Genomic DNA, 16,656 nt, shown 5'->3' with positions numbered 1-16,656 from the left:
GTAAGAATCACCCATGGCAAAGCATACACTGGTATTTCCTTCTTTTTTGCGACTGAATAATATTCCACTGAGATGGCTGGATGGCATCACTGATTCAATGGACATAAGTTTGAGCAAACTCCAGGAGATAGTGAAGAACAGGGAAGCCTGGCGTGCTGCCTGTTTGCATGGGGTTGCAAAGAGTCAGACTTGACTGAGCAATTGAAGAACAACAACAATATTCCATTGTATGGATATGGACACATCCATGTTTTGCTCATCAACTCACCATCTAATGGATATTCTGATTGTTTCCACTTTTGGCAATTAGGAATAATATTTTTGTATGCTTCTATGTGGTGTTAGATTTTGTCAAATGCTTTTTTCTCTCTACATAGATGATTGTATGGTTTTGTCCTCTGTTCTATCAATATGGAATATTACACTGACTGATTTTTTTGGATACTAAACTGACCTTCCATTGCTGGGATAAATCCTATTTGGTCATACTATATAATCCTTTAAGTTGCTGATTTCTGCTTGATAGTATTTCATTGAGGATTCTTGGGTCTATATTCATAGAGAGCACTGGTGTATAATTTTTATATGATTTTTTTTCTGAGACATCTTCTCCACTCTGGCCTCAAGTTTTAAACTGAGAATTATTTTCAATGGCTTGATTTGCAGAACATTGCCTTCTAGTTCATCTGCCTCCCAACGTTTCTCCCTGAGCCCTCTCTCAATCCCTGTTCTCTTCACTAAGACTTCCTGTACTCTTCAGCCTCTAGTTGTTGAAATACTACTTCTTCCCAATTTACTCTACTTACAAGACTAGTATCAAATCTCTCTTTCTCTTGAAGCCTTGACAGACCATCCAACCTACAGAACTCCCTCATTTTTTTAGGATGCTAGTAACATATTACAAACTAACATGTGCTTGTTGCTTAAAACTTATAAAAACTCACTGTGCATTTAATTCTCACAACTCTGAAAAATGTATGCTTACTATTAAGCAAATTTTGTACAGAATTAAGTGGTTCATAATTATACAGCTACAAAGTAAAAGATATTAAACCCTAAGCTATCAGTGGTATTTTGAAGAAAGACAGCATTCATCACCTTCTAGTTCCGGGATTAAGCTTTTATTTCTCAAATTTAATCTTTCCTCCTTTGTATACCTAACAAATACTTGTAATGTTTGCTGACTACACATCAGATGCTACTTGGGGTAGTGAGAATAATGACTGAACGACAGACTTCAGTGAAAAATAACACAGCACCCGCAAATCTATGTATATGACCAGAAACTGTAATCTTCAATGATTAAAGCTTAAAAAATCAATACTAAACTAATAATCAAATTATCTCACCCCAGAAGATTAGAAATTAGTCATTTATAGGATTATAATCCTTTAAGAATATCCTACAGCAAAGAAACCAAGGACTTCTAAATCTGAACATCACGAGAGTTGTATTCTTATGACTTTAGTTATATAAACAGAAGTATATAAATTTGTAACCTCATTGAGTATAATATATCTCATTTGAGACAATGGTAAACTGTGAAAATTTGCCTGAAACCTACCTGCTACTGCTGCTGCTAAGTCGCTTCAGTCGTGTCCGACTCTGTGCGACCCCACAGACAGTGGCCCACCAGGCTCCCCCGTCCCTGGGATTCTCCAGGCAAGAACACTGGAGTGGGTTGCCATTTCCTTCTCCAATGCATGAAAGTGAAAAGCTAAAGTGAAGTTGCTCAGTCGTGTCCGACTAGTAGCGACCCCATGGACTGCAGCCTACCAGGCTCCTCTGTCCATGGGATTTTCCAGGCAAGAGTGCTGGAGTGGGGTGCCATTGTCTTCTCCGTGAAACCTACCTAACCAAAGGCAATTTAGAATATCCATGGTGATTATGGGAAACTTTTGAAATCCTTGAATTTAAATAGCTCTAAAATTTTAAACACATATTTCAATTGGTAGTTTGAAGTTTCCGTTGTCAGGAGCCTAAAACTGCCTTTCTGCAAAGTAAGATTTTAAAATTAAGATGCAAAGATAAAATAGGAGAAGTGGCCAATATGGTGGAGTGGGAAGATATTGAACTCACCCTCCTCCCCCAGGCACACCAAAATTACAACTATTTAAAGAGTAATTATTGATAAGAATGACTGGAAGACTAGCAGAAAAGATCTTCTGTAACTACATATACAAAGAAGGAACCACAAGGAGATGGAGTAGAGAGGCTGAGATGCAATATAATCAAGACCCATGCTCCTAGACAGGTGACCTGCAAGCGGGAGAATAAGAACAATTGTGGAGATGCTCCCCCAAGGAGCCGAGGTCTGAGCTCCGCACCACGCTTCCCAGCCTGGGGACTCTGTACCAGGAAGAAAAGCCCCCAAAACATTTAGCTTTGAAAGCCAGTGGGGCTTGCTTTCAGGAGACCCAAAGAGCTGAGGAATATTCCATTCTTAAGGGCACACACAGAACATGTTCTGAGACCCAAGGCAGGAACAGTAATTTGAAAGAAGCCTGGGTAATACCCACCAGCTGATCTTAGAGAGTCTATCAAAGAGGAAGGGGGCCACTGGGGCGCCCTCAAAATGAGGTGGTAAAGGAATAGGCTCCAAATGCAAGAACAAGATAAAGTACCAGAAGAACTAAGTGAACTGGAGATAAGCAATCTACCCCATAAAGTCTTCAAGGTAATAATCATAAATGTGCTCAAAGAACTTGAGAGAAGAACAAATGAACACAACGAGAATTTTAACGAAGAGTTAGAAAATATAAGAACCAAACAGGGCTAAAGAATACAATAACTGAAATAGAAAATACACTGGAAGGCATCAACAGTAGACTGTATGATCCAGAAGAACATACAAGTGAACTAGCAGACAGAGTAGGGGAAATCATCCAAGCTAACAAAAAAAATAATGTTTTTAAAATGAGGGCAGTTTAACAGACCTCTGTGACAATATTAGCTGTGCTAATATTCACATTATAGGGGTCCCAGAAGAAGAAAGAGGGTAAGGGGCAGAGAATACATTTGAAGACATAAGGGCTGAAAACTTGCCTAATTAGGGAAAGGAAATGCAATGTCCCATATAGGGTTAACCCAAAGAGGAATATACCAAAGCATATTGTAATTAAAATGACAAAAATTGAAGTTAAAGAGAGAGTATTAAAAATAGCAAAGGAAAAGCAACCAGTTATATACAAGGGAACTCCCATAAGACTATGAGCTGACTTTTTAGCACAAACTCTGCAGGTCATAAGGGAGTAGCATGATACATTTAAAATGATGAAAGGAAGAAAAGCTACAATCAAAAATACCCAGCAAGACTATCATTCATAGTTGAAGGGAAAATCAAGAGTTTCACAGATAGTAAAAACTAAAAGAGTTCAGCAGCACAAAATAGTTTTTACAAGAAATGTTAAAGGGACTTCTCTAAGCAGAAAAGACCACAGTTAGAAATATGAAAATTATAAAAGGAGGAATCTCATTGGGAAAGGCAAATACATGATAAAGATAGTAACTCAACCACCTATAAAGCTAGTAGGAAAGTTAAAAGACCAAAGTAGTTAAGTTATCTACATCCACAATAAGTAATTAAAGGATACAGAAAACAAAGATAATCAACCTGGTTTCTCTGATGTACATCTTCCTGGTGAAGGCCAGGCCCAGTATTGGATGAAAACTGCTAACAGGGAGAATCCTGAAAGCTGTCTAGAATTAAAGCTGGAAATGAGCCCACTACGTTATTAGACTCAGGCAACTGCTATACAACTTCATCAAGCAATTTCTGGACTTTTCCAGAGCCTGTTGACTGGGACATAATTCAAGCTTGCACACAAAAATCTGCTGAACCTGCTCATGACAATTATAATCAACTTCAGATTGTTAAGGAAAATTGTGGTCTTCCTTCAAATGTTGATCCCACCTGAGGAGCTTTTGATTTTGTGTTTATCAGTGGGCTGAACTGGGACCTTTCCCTTCTAGTAAAAAGGACCAGGATGGGATGGGTAACCCATGGGATGTCCAGTTCAGATGCAGTTAATCTGGTATACCAGCTCTCTCACACTTTAGAGGAGTCATCATCTAAAAGGAAGATCAACAAAATTCTTAATCTTCAACTCAAGCAAATGAAGACCCCTTAAAACAAAACAAAACACACACACAAAAAAAAACCCTCCTAGTTGTTACCTTTGCAAAACAGCCAGGACATTGGAAAAGAGACTGTCACAAATTCAAACTTCTGGCATCTTCAGGTCTCTTAACTAGTTTTTCCATTGTCCTCCTAATCCTCAAGGAAGTGGCTCTGAGGAACTACAGGGGGCTCCTCCCAACCCTCCCTCTTACTCATCTTAGAGAAATGTTTCTCCAGACTGGGGCTGAATCTCTTTCAGCCCTAACATTAGAGCCACATCTTGGTGCTCGACTCCACTACTATAAAGCAGTGCTGTTTCAGAGTACTGAGACAGTTCAAACAGTGAGGCTCTCTAGTGAACTTCATGAGTTTCTTTCTCTGAATCTATTTCCTTTGGTTTAGACCCTTTGAGAGATAAATACTCTTTTCTTCTTAGTTCCTCCATCCATATCCATTTTCACCTGAGATTTCTTAGGGAAGTATAATTCCAGAATTCCTCCAAGAAAAAGGGGAAAATTAATTACTTTTCCCTTCTTTAGTTAAAAAATCACCACAGCCCTTTCGGTGAACGCTACCAAAAAAAACTGTTATGGGATCCCCTTTAACCACCTTTGTACCTCATGTAGGAAAAGCTCACCTAATTCTCATCATAGTCAACATTTCTCAGACACCTGCCTCACCTCCTATGAAGTCTTCATGCTCTTCACAGAACTCTTTCACAGAGTAAAGGTAACCCTGCTGCTCTTCTCCCCTCTGCCACTGATGAAGTCCCTCATGACTGCGTAACACTGACAGGTCTCTGCTTGACTCCTTGAGATGATATGCAGGAAAGTGCTTTAGGAAACACTGACTTCTCATGGTTCTCTGATGGTTTCTTTTTAAAAAGTGACAATGACAAATACTGTGCTGGGCATGATATTACAACTCCTTTTAATACTGTTGGCAGCAGCATCTTTACTTATGGCTACTTTGGCTAAACAGGCTGAATTATATACTCTTACACAAGCTTGTCCTTCAAAGTGCCACTGATAGTAGACATGCTTTCAGAGGGGCAGCATGGCTTCCGCACATGTGTGCTTAGTCGCTCAGTCATGTCTGACTCTGTGCCACCCCAGGGACCACAGCCTGCCAGGCTCCTCTGTCCATGGGATTCTCCAGGCAAGAGTACTGGAGTGGGTTGCCATGCCCTCCTCCAGGGGATCTTCCCAGCTTAGGGATCAAACCTGGGTCTCCCACATTGCAGGCAGATTTTTTACTGTTTGAGTCACCAGGGAAGCCCAAGAATACTGGAGTGGATAGCCTATCCCTTCTCCAGGGGATCTTTCCAACCCAGGAATCGAACCGGGGTCTCCTGCATTGCACGCAGATTCTTTACCAGCTGAGCTACCAAGGAAGCCAAAATTTTAAATGACCCTTATATTCAGGGATTATTGGATGCAATACTTTTTACCTGCTGCTTTTATTAAGATTCCAGGATATTCTAAATGTGACTTTTTGGAAGCTAAAAGAAATCATCTTGTTGACATTTCCAGAAAGAATGCTGCCCTTAAAGAAACCAACAACAACCAAACCTCTGGCATGGTCCAAAGAGATATTTCCCCAAATGGTGACTTAGAAAAAGTATAGAAGCCAAACACTGTTGGCCTCAGAGAAGGGAAAACAAGACTAGAAATTCAACAGTTATTGGTTTGACAAAAAGAGGAAGCTCCGGTTTAGACCAAATAACAACTCAGTCCTAGTGGAGATTCTAAAATTCTCACTCCTAACCACTGTACATACATTAAACCATTGGTCTACTGACAAAATGATAGCATTCATGAATCAACATTGGTGAGGCAACACTAAGGCTCCAAGAATTTATCACTTAACCCACTTGTCTGAAATATATACCCCAAATAAGCCTGTCTGCACTGCTCCTGGACATTTCAAACTGCTTAATGACCATCTGAGGTCTGGAAAAGGATTTCATACAACTTCCTCCATCTCATGAATATAAATATGTTTTAGTTCTGGTCTGAAGCCACCTCCTGCAAACAGGCTACTGCCTCTTCTGTGACTAAAGTCCCTTTGAAAAATATTATCACTACCTGGACAACTCTTGAACTTCATAGTGATCAAGGAACTCATCTTACTAGTCAGGTAAGACAACTGTGCACTTTTTGGCCAGTTTCATGACACTTTGACCATCCTAATCACTGTCAACCCTCTAGTTTAGTCAAATGCACTAATGATATTGTTAAGATTCAAACAGGAAATCTGTAGAGTCCCTAAAAAACCTTGGCCAAAAGCATCACCAAGAGGTCCTTCTAGATCTTAGATCGGTATCTTCTGGAACTCATAAACTCTCACACTTTGAAATAGTCATTGAATGTCCAGTGCACTTGGCTCCTGCCTCTTGACTCACTGGTAAGAAAGATCCTGCAATATTGCAAAGGCCAAATTGCTTCTATTAAAAACAATCATGTTTTGGTACAGCAATCTTTTCACAGTGTGCTCTTGGGAGACAAAGATGTTGAGCATCACACCTTATGCTCTGTGGAGATTTTATCTACTGGAAAAAACTTCCAGAAAGACTTTCTTCAACCTTGCTGGAAAGATCCCTCTATCTAGTAATGCTAACCAACCCATGTGTCACTGAACTCCAGGGAACAGACTTTGGCTTTATGTGATACAGTAAAAGAAAGCACCAAACTCTGGGTGGGCCTGCACATCATTGGGGACCTGAAAGTAAAGATTCCCTGGAATTGAAGCAGACAATATTTGATGAGATAGCCTTTCCAAGATAATCTGGACCAGGTCTGTTGGAAACTTGCCTGCCAGACCTTTAATGATGACATGATACTTCAGAAGATCTCCGATGTCTATAATCTTGATAACACAAGGGCTTTACATAAAAACCGCCTAAGAGTTCTCCCTCCTATCCTTCTTTGTTACTAGAATGTGACCTCAATAGGTTTTCAATCTGCATGCTTTCCCTCTGATGTGAGAAACTACACCAAAGGTCTTTCCTGGCACTGAGAGATAAAATGCTGCTGAAACCAGAAAACTGGACTTCTTACCAGCAATGCTTTCAGAGAAAGGTCTTGATCAAAAGGAGAAAAGATAAAAAACGTAATAAACAGAAACCTCAATTAAAATAGACTTGGAAGATCAGAAAAGGGAGCTCTACCACTTATGACAGTAGCAAAGCCCAACAGAAAAAAGAAAAACTTCTTACCTGGCAAGAGTTCATGCAATGAGAAGAGACTGTCACAAGTCAGGCAACAAAAAGCAACTCTACTTCAAACTCCCAATTTCTCCAGTGGACTCTGTTTACTACAGCTCTCCAATTTCCTTTTCTCTTCTTTAAAAGAGTACCCTCCTTGCTGTGGAAGGATGTGCATGTGGTTTGCCATGGCTGTAGACCCCAAACTGCAATTCTTTGCTGATTCTGAATAAACTCATTTTGGCTATGGAAATAACTGGCAGTCTATTTCTCAAAATCTGTCACTGAACTTGCCCTCGCACTGGAAACAACTAGAAAAGTACATGAAATTGCTTCCTTTAAATGGAATATCATGCAGTATGGGACTGTGATTCTAGAGATAAAAGAAACAAGGGAATGAAACCATCACAATATTGTAAAGCAATTATCCTCCAATTAAAAATAAAATAAAATTTTTTAAAAATTAAAAAAAAGAAACAGGGGAAGACCTTTTGCATCATGGGATGTTAAGACCAAAGTAGAACGTGCTGATCTCCCTGAAATGATGAAATAGATTAGAGTTTAGAGAGAATGAGGTGGTTAAAAAGGCTTAGTACCAGAGAGTACTGACAATGCAGTCAAGAAAACTTATGGGGGTCCCATCAATTCTCTGGCTGAAGGCTAAGCTAAAGGGTATACCTGTGGTGACTGGTATACTTCAGAAAACGGGATAAAGAACCAAGATCAGGGAATTTGTATGCTGAATAATACTCAGAGCTCATATAGGGTTGGGGACGTCTGAGTTCTGACTAACCAGAGCAGAAAGACTTGGTTGAACATTTAGAACATTCACTACAAAATCCAGAAGGATCCCAACTTAGTAATCTTAATATATTTTATTATCTTAGTAAAAGATAAACTAGTCTTTAATGAAGCTTAAAATTAAGTGTCAAAAGGGTCAACCTGTACTGCAAGTGACTTAATTGCCTGACAGAAAAAAGTCCAGCACTCTTAAAAGAAAGAAAACAAAATCTACATGGTCCATAGTGTAATGGTCACAATGTTCAGTATCCTTTCAAAAATTAATAGACATGAAAAAGCATACATATTTGAAAAAACATTATATACAGTAAAACAAAGATAAGAATGACTGCTAACATCAGAAACAGAGCAAGTCATTAAAAAAAAACAGAATGACATCTTTAAAGTGTTGAAAGTAAAATAAAACACTGTTGAATCAGAATTTTATATTCAGAAAAAAATCATAAAAAATGAAAACAAAATAAATACATATTCAGACAAACAGAAGCTGAGAGAATTTGTCACTAACAGACCCACACTATAAGAAATGCTAAAGAAAGGTCTCTATACAGAAGAAAATTATATCAGAAAGAAACACAGGCAAAAAAAAGAAGAGAGAGGGTTAGAAACGAAAGTATGTGAGTAAACGTAGAATAATTTTGTTTTCTTGTGATGGCTCAGATGGCAAAGAATCTGCCTGCAATGCTGGAGATCCAGGTTTGATCCCTGGGTTGGGAAGATGTCCTGGAAAAGGAAATGCCTACCCACTCCAATATTCTTGCCTGGAGAATTCTATGGACAGAGGAGCCTGGTGGGCTACAGTCCATGGGGTTGCAAAAAAAGCCAGACACGACTGAGCAACTAACACTTTCACTTTGAAGAGATAGTTGAATTTTTAAAACAAGAAGTGTAGCAATGTACTGTGGGCTACATACATACATAACAGTGAGTCCTAGAACAGTGGCAGCGTGAAGGATGCAATGAGAAACAGAAGAATTGTTGTACTGTTGCTACATTATAGTAACATAATACTTTTAAATAGTAAACTGTGATTAAAACGCACCTTGCAATTTCTAAAGCAACCACTTTAAAAAGAGGCTTAGCTGATAATCCAAAATAAAAGATAAAATAGAGTGCTTGATTCATCCGAAATGAGGCAGACAAAGAGGAGAAAGGGGACAAAAAGCAGATGGGACAAGTAGAAAATAAAAGTGAAAATGGGAGATTCAAATCCAATCATATCAATAATTCATTAAATACTGAACAACAAACCCCTCACCAAAAAAAAAAAAACAAACCACCAGGCATGGGAGAGTACATATTGTATATTCCATTTATATAAAGTAACAGAGGAATGAATATTAACAAAGAGGGTCACTGATTGCCTGGGGCTAAAGGTATGAGAAATGTTTTTAGGGTATGGAAATATTCTATATCTTAGTTTGGGTGATGGTTATGTGACAGTGTGTATTTGGTACTTAAATGAATGCATTTTATTGTATGTAAATTATACTTCAGTAAAGTCTTTTCAAAAGTTCAAAAAACTTTTGGAATGGCAAAACAGAGACTTAAACCCAGGCAACTTGGAAATAAGCACTTATGTTCTTATTGATGCACTATGCTACTTCTTGTCTGGCCTGAAAGATTAGGTCATCCTCTCAACATGACTTTCCAACACATGGTATTGGGACTTTTAAAAAAGTGCTCAGTTTTAAAATTGAAATATCCTTGGAAGAAAAAAAATCCCTAGAAATTAATTTATCAAGACAAGCCTAAGATGTAAATGATGATGACATCAGTGAAGAACACTGTAGGACAAATAACTGAAGAGGTTTATGCCATGTTCCTGGATGAGATGTCAGTCTTCTAGAAAGAACACTCACCTTCAATTTAATACAGACAGGTAATGGGATGCCAATCAAAATTCCAATGAGAGCTGTGTGGAGGAAGATGAGGTACTTGGAAAACCAAACTGAAATTTTATCTGAAAGAATGGGCAAGAACAGCCTGAAGGTTTTGAAAAACCAAGTAAGAGGGTATCTTGCCTGCCATACTCCAACACATCTTTTAAAACCTTATAATTAAAGCAATCTGGTACTAGTGAAAATACTGAGGAATGATGTTACCAAGATGGCAACACAGACTGCTCCAGACTTTGCTTTCCGTCACAAGAAGCGTAAGGAGCACTTGTTTTAAAAAGAAAAAAAAAAAAAGACATCATGGAGAGAACTCTAGAACGCAAGGTTAAGCGGGAAGCGCTCCCCTGTACCAGAGACCCATGACAAGGGTAAGAAAAGCAGCTACTCTGTGACTGCACTGCCCTCCCCCAGGCCACTGCAGCACCATGGGGAGACATTTCTCCTGACCCTCTGGCTTCTCCAGTGGGAAAGGAGAACTCATAACTGTGAGCTGACCCGTGGGAGCCACTACTCTGATCTCACACCATGGGCACTGCAGGGGAATCTGCACAGCTCAACCACCACCGAAATGAGACTGCAACAGAGAGAGGGGGAGGCGTTGCAACACACAAATCCTGGCAGACTGAATTCACATCTGCAGTGACCAAGCAGTAATCCCAACCAGTGGCTCTGCTCATCTGCAGAACCAAACTAGGGGCACACTCTGACCAGTGAACACAGATGGACGCAGATTGGCCTGATTCATCTCCTCAAATGAGGACTTCTGCCAGCCCTAGGGCCCAGTCTGCCCTGCCCAAACAAGAAGCTGAACCATAGCACCATTCACTGAAGAGTGTCTTCTAGTCTCATCTGACCAGAATGACTGATAACTCCTGAAAGACATGTGGCCCAGTAGTGCTTGAGCCAAGAGGTGGACAGGCAGGCAGAGGCCCCTCACCCCAGAGCAAGGTCAATACAGGACACGCAGTGCTCGCCTGCAGCTGGGTTCAGTTCATACTACATTACCTATGGCTACTTTGTGCTCCAGGGGCAGAGTTAAGTAGTTTCAATAGAGACCATATTGCCAGCAAAGTCCACAACATTTGCTATCTGGCCGTGTTTTGCAGAAAAAAAATTGCTGATCTCTACTCTCTATGACCTTTTAAGGCTCATGGTCATAGTTAGCTGCGAACAGCATCTACAGGAGTTGGGGATATAATGATAAGACAAGGTTGTGTTTCCATTTTCATCTTGACATCTCCAGTTCTTAACTTGTGTTCTTGATTCAAGAAAGTGTTCAGAAGCCCAGCTTCTGGGATAGACTCTTTTGGGACAGTTTGTTAGTTTGTTTTTGCCTCTGATATTTGTTTCTTTTATTTCAAAATATAATAGGGTTTTGTTTTTCCGGGACAGGTCTCACACAAATGGAGCACACAAGAGCCCAGAGATCTGAGGCACAAACAGTCAATGTCCCCCTTTACTTTGCCACCCATCCGTCTTCTAGCTATGGTAAGACCTTGTTAAGGTCTTATCTGCTTGGTAAGACCTTGAGCAGTCACTGACTGCTCTTTGGGTGTTCAGTCCATGGGTAACATTTTCAATTTTCTCTCAAACCCTCTACTCATTTGTGGAACTGTTCTTTAAGCTGTGGTTTCTCAGGCACCTACCTCAGTAGACCCTGTGAACGCAATCTTGTCTATGCCAACGTGAGAAGCTATTGCTGCCCCGGCCGTTGGCCCGTATCCTGGCAAAATATTGATGACTCCTGGTGGAAAGCCAGCCTAACAAAACAGAATTGGAGGAAACGTGGCTTGTGAAAGCTGATGAAGCACATTGAATCGGATATGCTCCACTAGGCCCCAACTGTAAGGAGGGTGGGAGCCACTCCTGAGGTCGGTTTCTCTTACCTCCTTGACGAGGGCTCCCATGTAGAGCGCGCTGAGTGGTGTTTGTTCTGCTGGTTTAATAACTACTGTATTGCCACAGCACAGAGCTGGAGCAATTTTCCAGGCAAACATCAGCAGGGGGAAGTTCCACTGAAAGGCAAAATCTCAGGGTTGATAGATGGAAAAATATTCCTCCATTACTTTGTTTTCAAGCTGTGACTTCTCAGATTTCTCAGACTGGTCCTCAACATAAATCTTGTCCCACCACAGAGTATAGATGTTTGGATTTTTTAATTACTTCATTAAGAAGAGAACAGGATTGACCGTGAAAATCTCCCCTATTCTCTCTCTGGTCAGCAAATTACTATTTTCCAGCTACCCACAAAAAGAAATCTTATCGTTAAAAGGGAGTCTTTGTTTTGTTTCAGCTTTTCATTGTTGTCATTTTATATGTTTTTAAAATTAGCTTTTGGTTCCAGTAAGTTCTTGTGTATGAAAACTTTTTCTTGCATTTGTGATTTTTTATACCAGGGTTTCAGGCTGGTATAAAAGCTCGTCAGAGAGGAAGACCTAGAAGTCAGTGTGTATTTCAAGGCAGTACCTTTTTCTTTACCTACATGTATTGCCACAAAACACACAATTACAAAAAATAAAGTGCATCTACTGATAAGGACGCAAAAGTCTTACTTTGTCTCCTGGCCACTGCAAAATAAACTAATGGAGACTAAAAAATATATGTGTGTATCTGAGACTGGGGCCTAAGATGGTTTAAACCAATTTTAAAAAGGATATTAAGCTTGTATTGTTGTAAGTGCAGGCATGAACCTCAGTACTATCAGGTGTCATTGATAATTTCATTAAGAAAGAAAACAGAAATCCTGGTGCCCTGGCTCTAGCCCCTGACCACAATGTGTTTCTGCCTGAAGCATCTCAGCTGCCATCCTTGAAGGATTCTCACTGGCCCTGGCAAGCTTGCAAAAATATACAAGTGTCTTGCCTTCACCAAACACCCAATTTCTTTTCCCCTTAGTTGTTTATAAACTTGGGAGTACACAGTGATGTTTTAATTCCATCTACAGTATATAAATCTTGGGAGCGCAGTAATTGAGCCGAGCTGGCTGACAAGTGGCTCTTGTCCTGTCAGTGAAAGCTGCAGCTAACTGAGTCTGGGGAAGGCAGGAAAAGCAGGTTTGAGTTCCTGCAATTAAGGTGACAGACCTCAACCCGGCTCTGATCTGAGTAGGATTTCCCTGGGTGGTTTAGGGGCAGAAGAACTTAAACCAAATCTCTCATCTTCTCCTTTCATTCTCGAATACATGTCACAGTAACCCAGAGTTTGTGGACCTTTAAAATAATTTATTAATATGTCCCCCAAATGTTTGGCTCCCAAAGCTGAAGATTATCTTGAGTTATTCTCCTGTATTTTGAGAAAACTTGTTGTCTGTACTTTAAGAATTTAAGTTGAGGCTCCCCTGAAATCCTTGCCAGAATGATTAGCTAGACTCTCCTGCTGGAAGACTCGATGATGTTTTGTATAGTGCCAAGGCTATGTATGAGGCAGAGAGGGGAAAAAAAAAGACAGTGTTTAATGTTCCAATCCAAACACTAAGCACTACATCTATTTCCCTGTACAAGACACACAACAGCACGGCATGGTTTCAATTATGACTGTGACGTGAACTATACTGCTGTGTCTTCTGTAGGGTCTTCTATCTAGATTCTTGTGAAAAGAAACAGTGGGGAAGAATGGGATTAAAAGACCATATAAAACAATATGCCTGGAAAAATGGTGAGTCACAGTTCTAAAAAATAAACAAGCAAATATAACAAAGCATTAATTTTCCATAAGCTGAATGGACATCCATAACTGAAGGCAGGTTATTAATACACTGGGCTTTGCTTTGCTTATTTTAATCATGAGAATTCCATAACTTGAGAATTCAACTCCTGGTAACGAAGCTGAAACCCTATTAACCTGTTCAAATAAGCATTTGCAGGGAGGCTGTTAAAGATATGTCAACAACATGAACTCAGTTTTTTTTCCCCAGTAATGGAAAACACACATTGCTGAAGTCCATGTTTTATGTATCTTTAAGAGAACTGGTTCAAATGAAAATAAATACGAGGCGTGAGGAGATACACTCACCGGGATGATCTGTCCACACACACCAATGGGTTCATGTCTTGTAAAGGTAAAATAATCTCCATCTGAAAGAAATGAGCACAGTCACTGCCACAGAGTTCAGATGAGAAGAAGAACTGCAGAGGGGGAACACGGGAGGCAGCAAAAAGCAGAAATAAAGTTGAAAACACTTTTTTGTCATGGTTCCCACTCCACTGTGTATTAAAGCTAGGAGAAGCTATCACTTGGCAAAGGGTTTCTCCACATCAGGTTCCCAGATACCCAAACAGAGTACTGGTAGAGGACCTGGAAGGCAAAATAAAGGATGAGTTTATCACACCAGATGCAGTCCTGGGGGTGGACGGTGGGGAAGGGACAGCGCGGGGAGTGGCTGGAAACTGGAAAATATTAAATATTATATCAACTATCAAAATGATACTTATATATGGAATAGTTACTTGAGTTAAAAACTGAGGTTCCTCAAAATTTTAAATAGCTTTCTGAAAGTATTAAAAAAAAGAAAGAAAGAAACTAAGTAAAACGCTATCAGGTAAATTTAAAATGCTAGGCAGCTGGAAAAGGTGAGATTTAAAAGTAAGACCTGTTTCATAACTCAGTCTTGGTGTCCAAATGCACTTCTGGGCACGGGGAACCCAGGCATGTCTAGGCCTATTTCAAGAAAGCAAGAGTCCACTTCAAAGAAGATTTTATCAATAACCCAAAGCCTCCACCTTCAAACCAGCCATGGAAATGAGGATGATTTAATGACCTTGTTTTCCCTATAGGAGCAAGCAGCAGTTGGAACAAATACCCAGGAAATCCAAACCAAATTCTTCTTTAGGAAAGTACCATTATGTTTATCTGAATTATTTTAAGTGGCTAAAGGAAATAACCAAAAAATGCCTGTTTTTAGCATAAAGCTCTTCATTTTTGGTATTGGGTCTTCCTCGCACCTGCCCCCTGCATTAATTGTCAACCCTTTGGCCACTTCACTGACACTTGTTTTCTCTCTCAAAAGATGTTCACTGGGGAAAGTGGAGACCCTCTGTTAATACTCAGGAAGAGCATTACTATTAGAGATGTGGATAAGAGCAGGGACAGGGGGAGATGTTAATTCTTCCCAGAATTAACAGCTATCTGTTGCTGGTACATCTTTTCAAAGAACTTTTCCCCCCATATACATTAGCATCCTTTTATCCTCTCTCTTTTTCAAAAGAATACAAATGGGACTATATTATACATAGGCTTCTACACTTTGGTTTTTCCCACTTTTTTTTCATATAAATCTAACACTTTTTAAGCTGCTGAATGTTTTGCCACTGGCTCAATAAATAATGGTACTGCTGTAAACTGTCCTGAGGGACTAAAGAGATTACTTTCAGTGCAAGCTATATAAATAATGCTGTAACACTATTTTATATATCTATGCATATTGGTGAAATTTCACAGTCAGAATGTACATGCATTTCACATTTTGATAAATACTGCCAAATCACCCTTCAGAAAAATTATTCAGTTCATAATTCCAACATGTTTTTTTCCTCCCTATCCTTTAACATGGGGGTTTTTTCAAATCTTTAAATTTTGGTCAACCTGAAAGAAAATGACAACTTGTTTTGATTTGTGCTTGATGATATATGGATTGAATATGTTTTCATGTTTAATAGCCATTAAAATTTTTTTCTTCAGGTTTATATCCTCTCCCATTTTTCTACTGGTTTATTCTTCTTTTTCCGTCATTTAGAGAACTCTGTGTATATTAAGGACATTAGGCCTTTGTCATGTGTATACGCAAAGTTTTCCCCTAGTCTGCTACTTGTCTCTTAATTTTGTTTGATGTATATACTTTAAATTAAAGACTTTAGGAAGTAGGTAAACTCAGTAACTGTAGCAAAGAAATTATTTTAGAATGTATCTCCACTAAAACAACAAAAAATAGCCCAAATATGGAAACCATCCACAGGAGGACAATAAGAAGTCTAAGTAATATTTTAAAAATCAAGTTAACTATCTCAGCTTTGTATGCAGACAATTCAAGAATTTTCATAGATATCTTTCTTTACAATAGTGCCAGTTACCACCTTTCTTCAATTTATAAATCTCTGAAAAAGCTTTTTTTCCTATTAATACTTTTCACATTTTTTCCTTTAGAAGATATAAATGTTTGTTTCTTCTCCCTGAGAAGATTTCTCATGGGGAGAAAAAAAAATGATCAAGAGGCTAAAGAGTATCATTTGCAAGGAAATTCTTCCCAAATAAATGCTGTAATATGGGTAAGATGATGGATTCAAGCATTAATCCCAGACTATAGAAAGAGAGTGTAATGTCAATATGAAGTGCAAAAGGGCTAAGAAGAAAACTGGAATACGAACTGGAGAGCAACACAGGTGCATATTTCAGCAGCACTAGAATGGTCCCGAAGAATTCACAGGGCACTTGCACAACCACAGCATGGTAATTCATAAAGCATTTCCCCTCTCTCCATTCTAAATGCTGAGGAGTTTAGTTGTACTACGTATATAATTTTAAAAGTTATTGAAGAAACGAAAGAGAAGAAAAAAGAAATGTATGGCAATCTTTAAAAGCTGACCTCAAAAGGAAATGAACTTAACTCCATAGCTATATCCAAAGGGAAACTGAGTTAT

General features: G+C 39.2%; 1 protein-coding gene across 3 annotated transcripts in view; it reads right to left on the bottom strand.

Annotated features, from left to right (window-relative positions):
• ALDH1A2 (aldehyde dehydrogenase 1 family member A2) overlaps positions 1-16,656 on the bottom strand; it is a 120,068-nt gene that overhangs the window by 28,561 nt on the left and 74,851 nt on the right. For 2 of the 3 annotated variants that reach the window (XM_069596391.1, XM_069596392.1), the window contains 3 exons: positions 14,036-14,097; positions 11,911-12,039; positions 11,671-11,784 (listed from right to left, as the gene is read on the bottom strand). In XM_069596391.1, coding sequence (XP_069452492.1) covers positions 11,671-11,784; positions 11,911-12,039; positions 14,036-14,097 — 305 coding nt within the window. The remainder of the gene's footprint in view (positions 1-11,670; positions 11,785-11,910; positions 12,040-14,035; positions 14,098-16,656) is intronic. The other variant, XM_069596393.1, reaches the window with a different exon arrangement.

Source organism: Ovis canadensis, chromosome 7, assembly GCF_042477335.2.
Source record: "Ovis canadensis isolate MfBH-ARS-UI-01 breed Bighorn chromosome 7, ARS-UI_OviCan_v2, whole genome shotgun sequence".
Taxonomy (NCBI): domain Eukaryota; kingdom Metazoa; phylum Chordata; class Mammalia; order Artiodactyla; family Bovidae; genus Ovis; species Ovis canadensis.
This window is presented reverse-complemented; position numbering and strand designations above follow the sequence as displayed.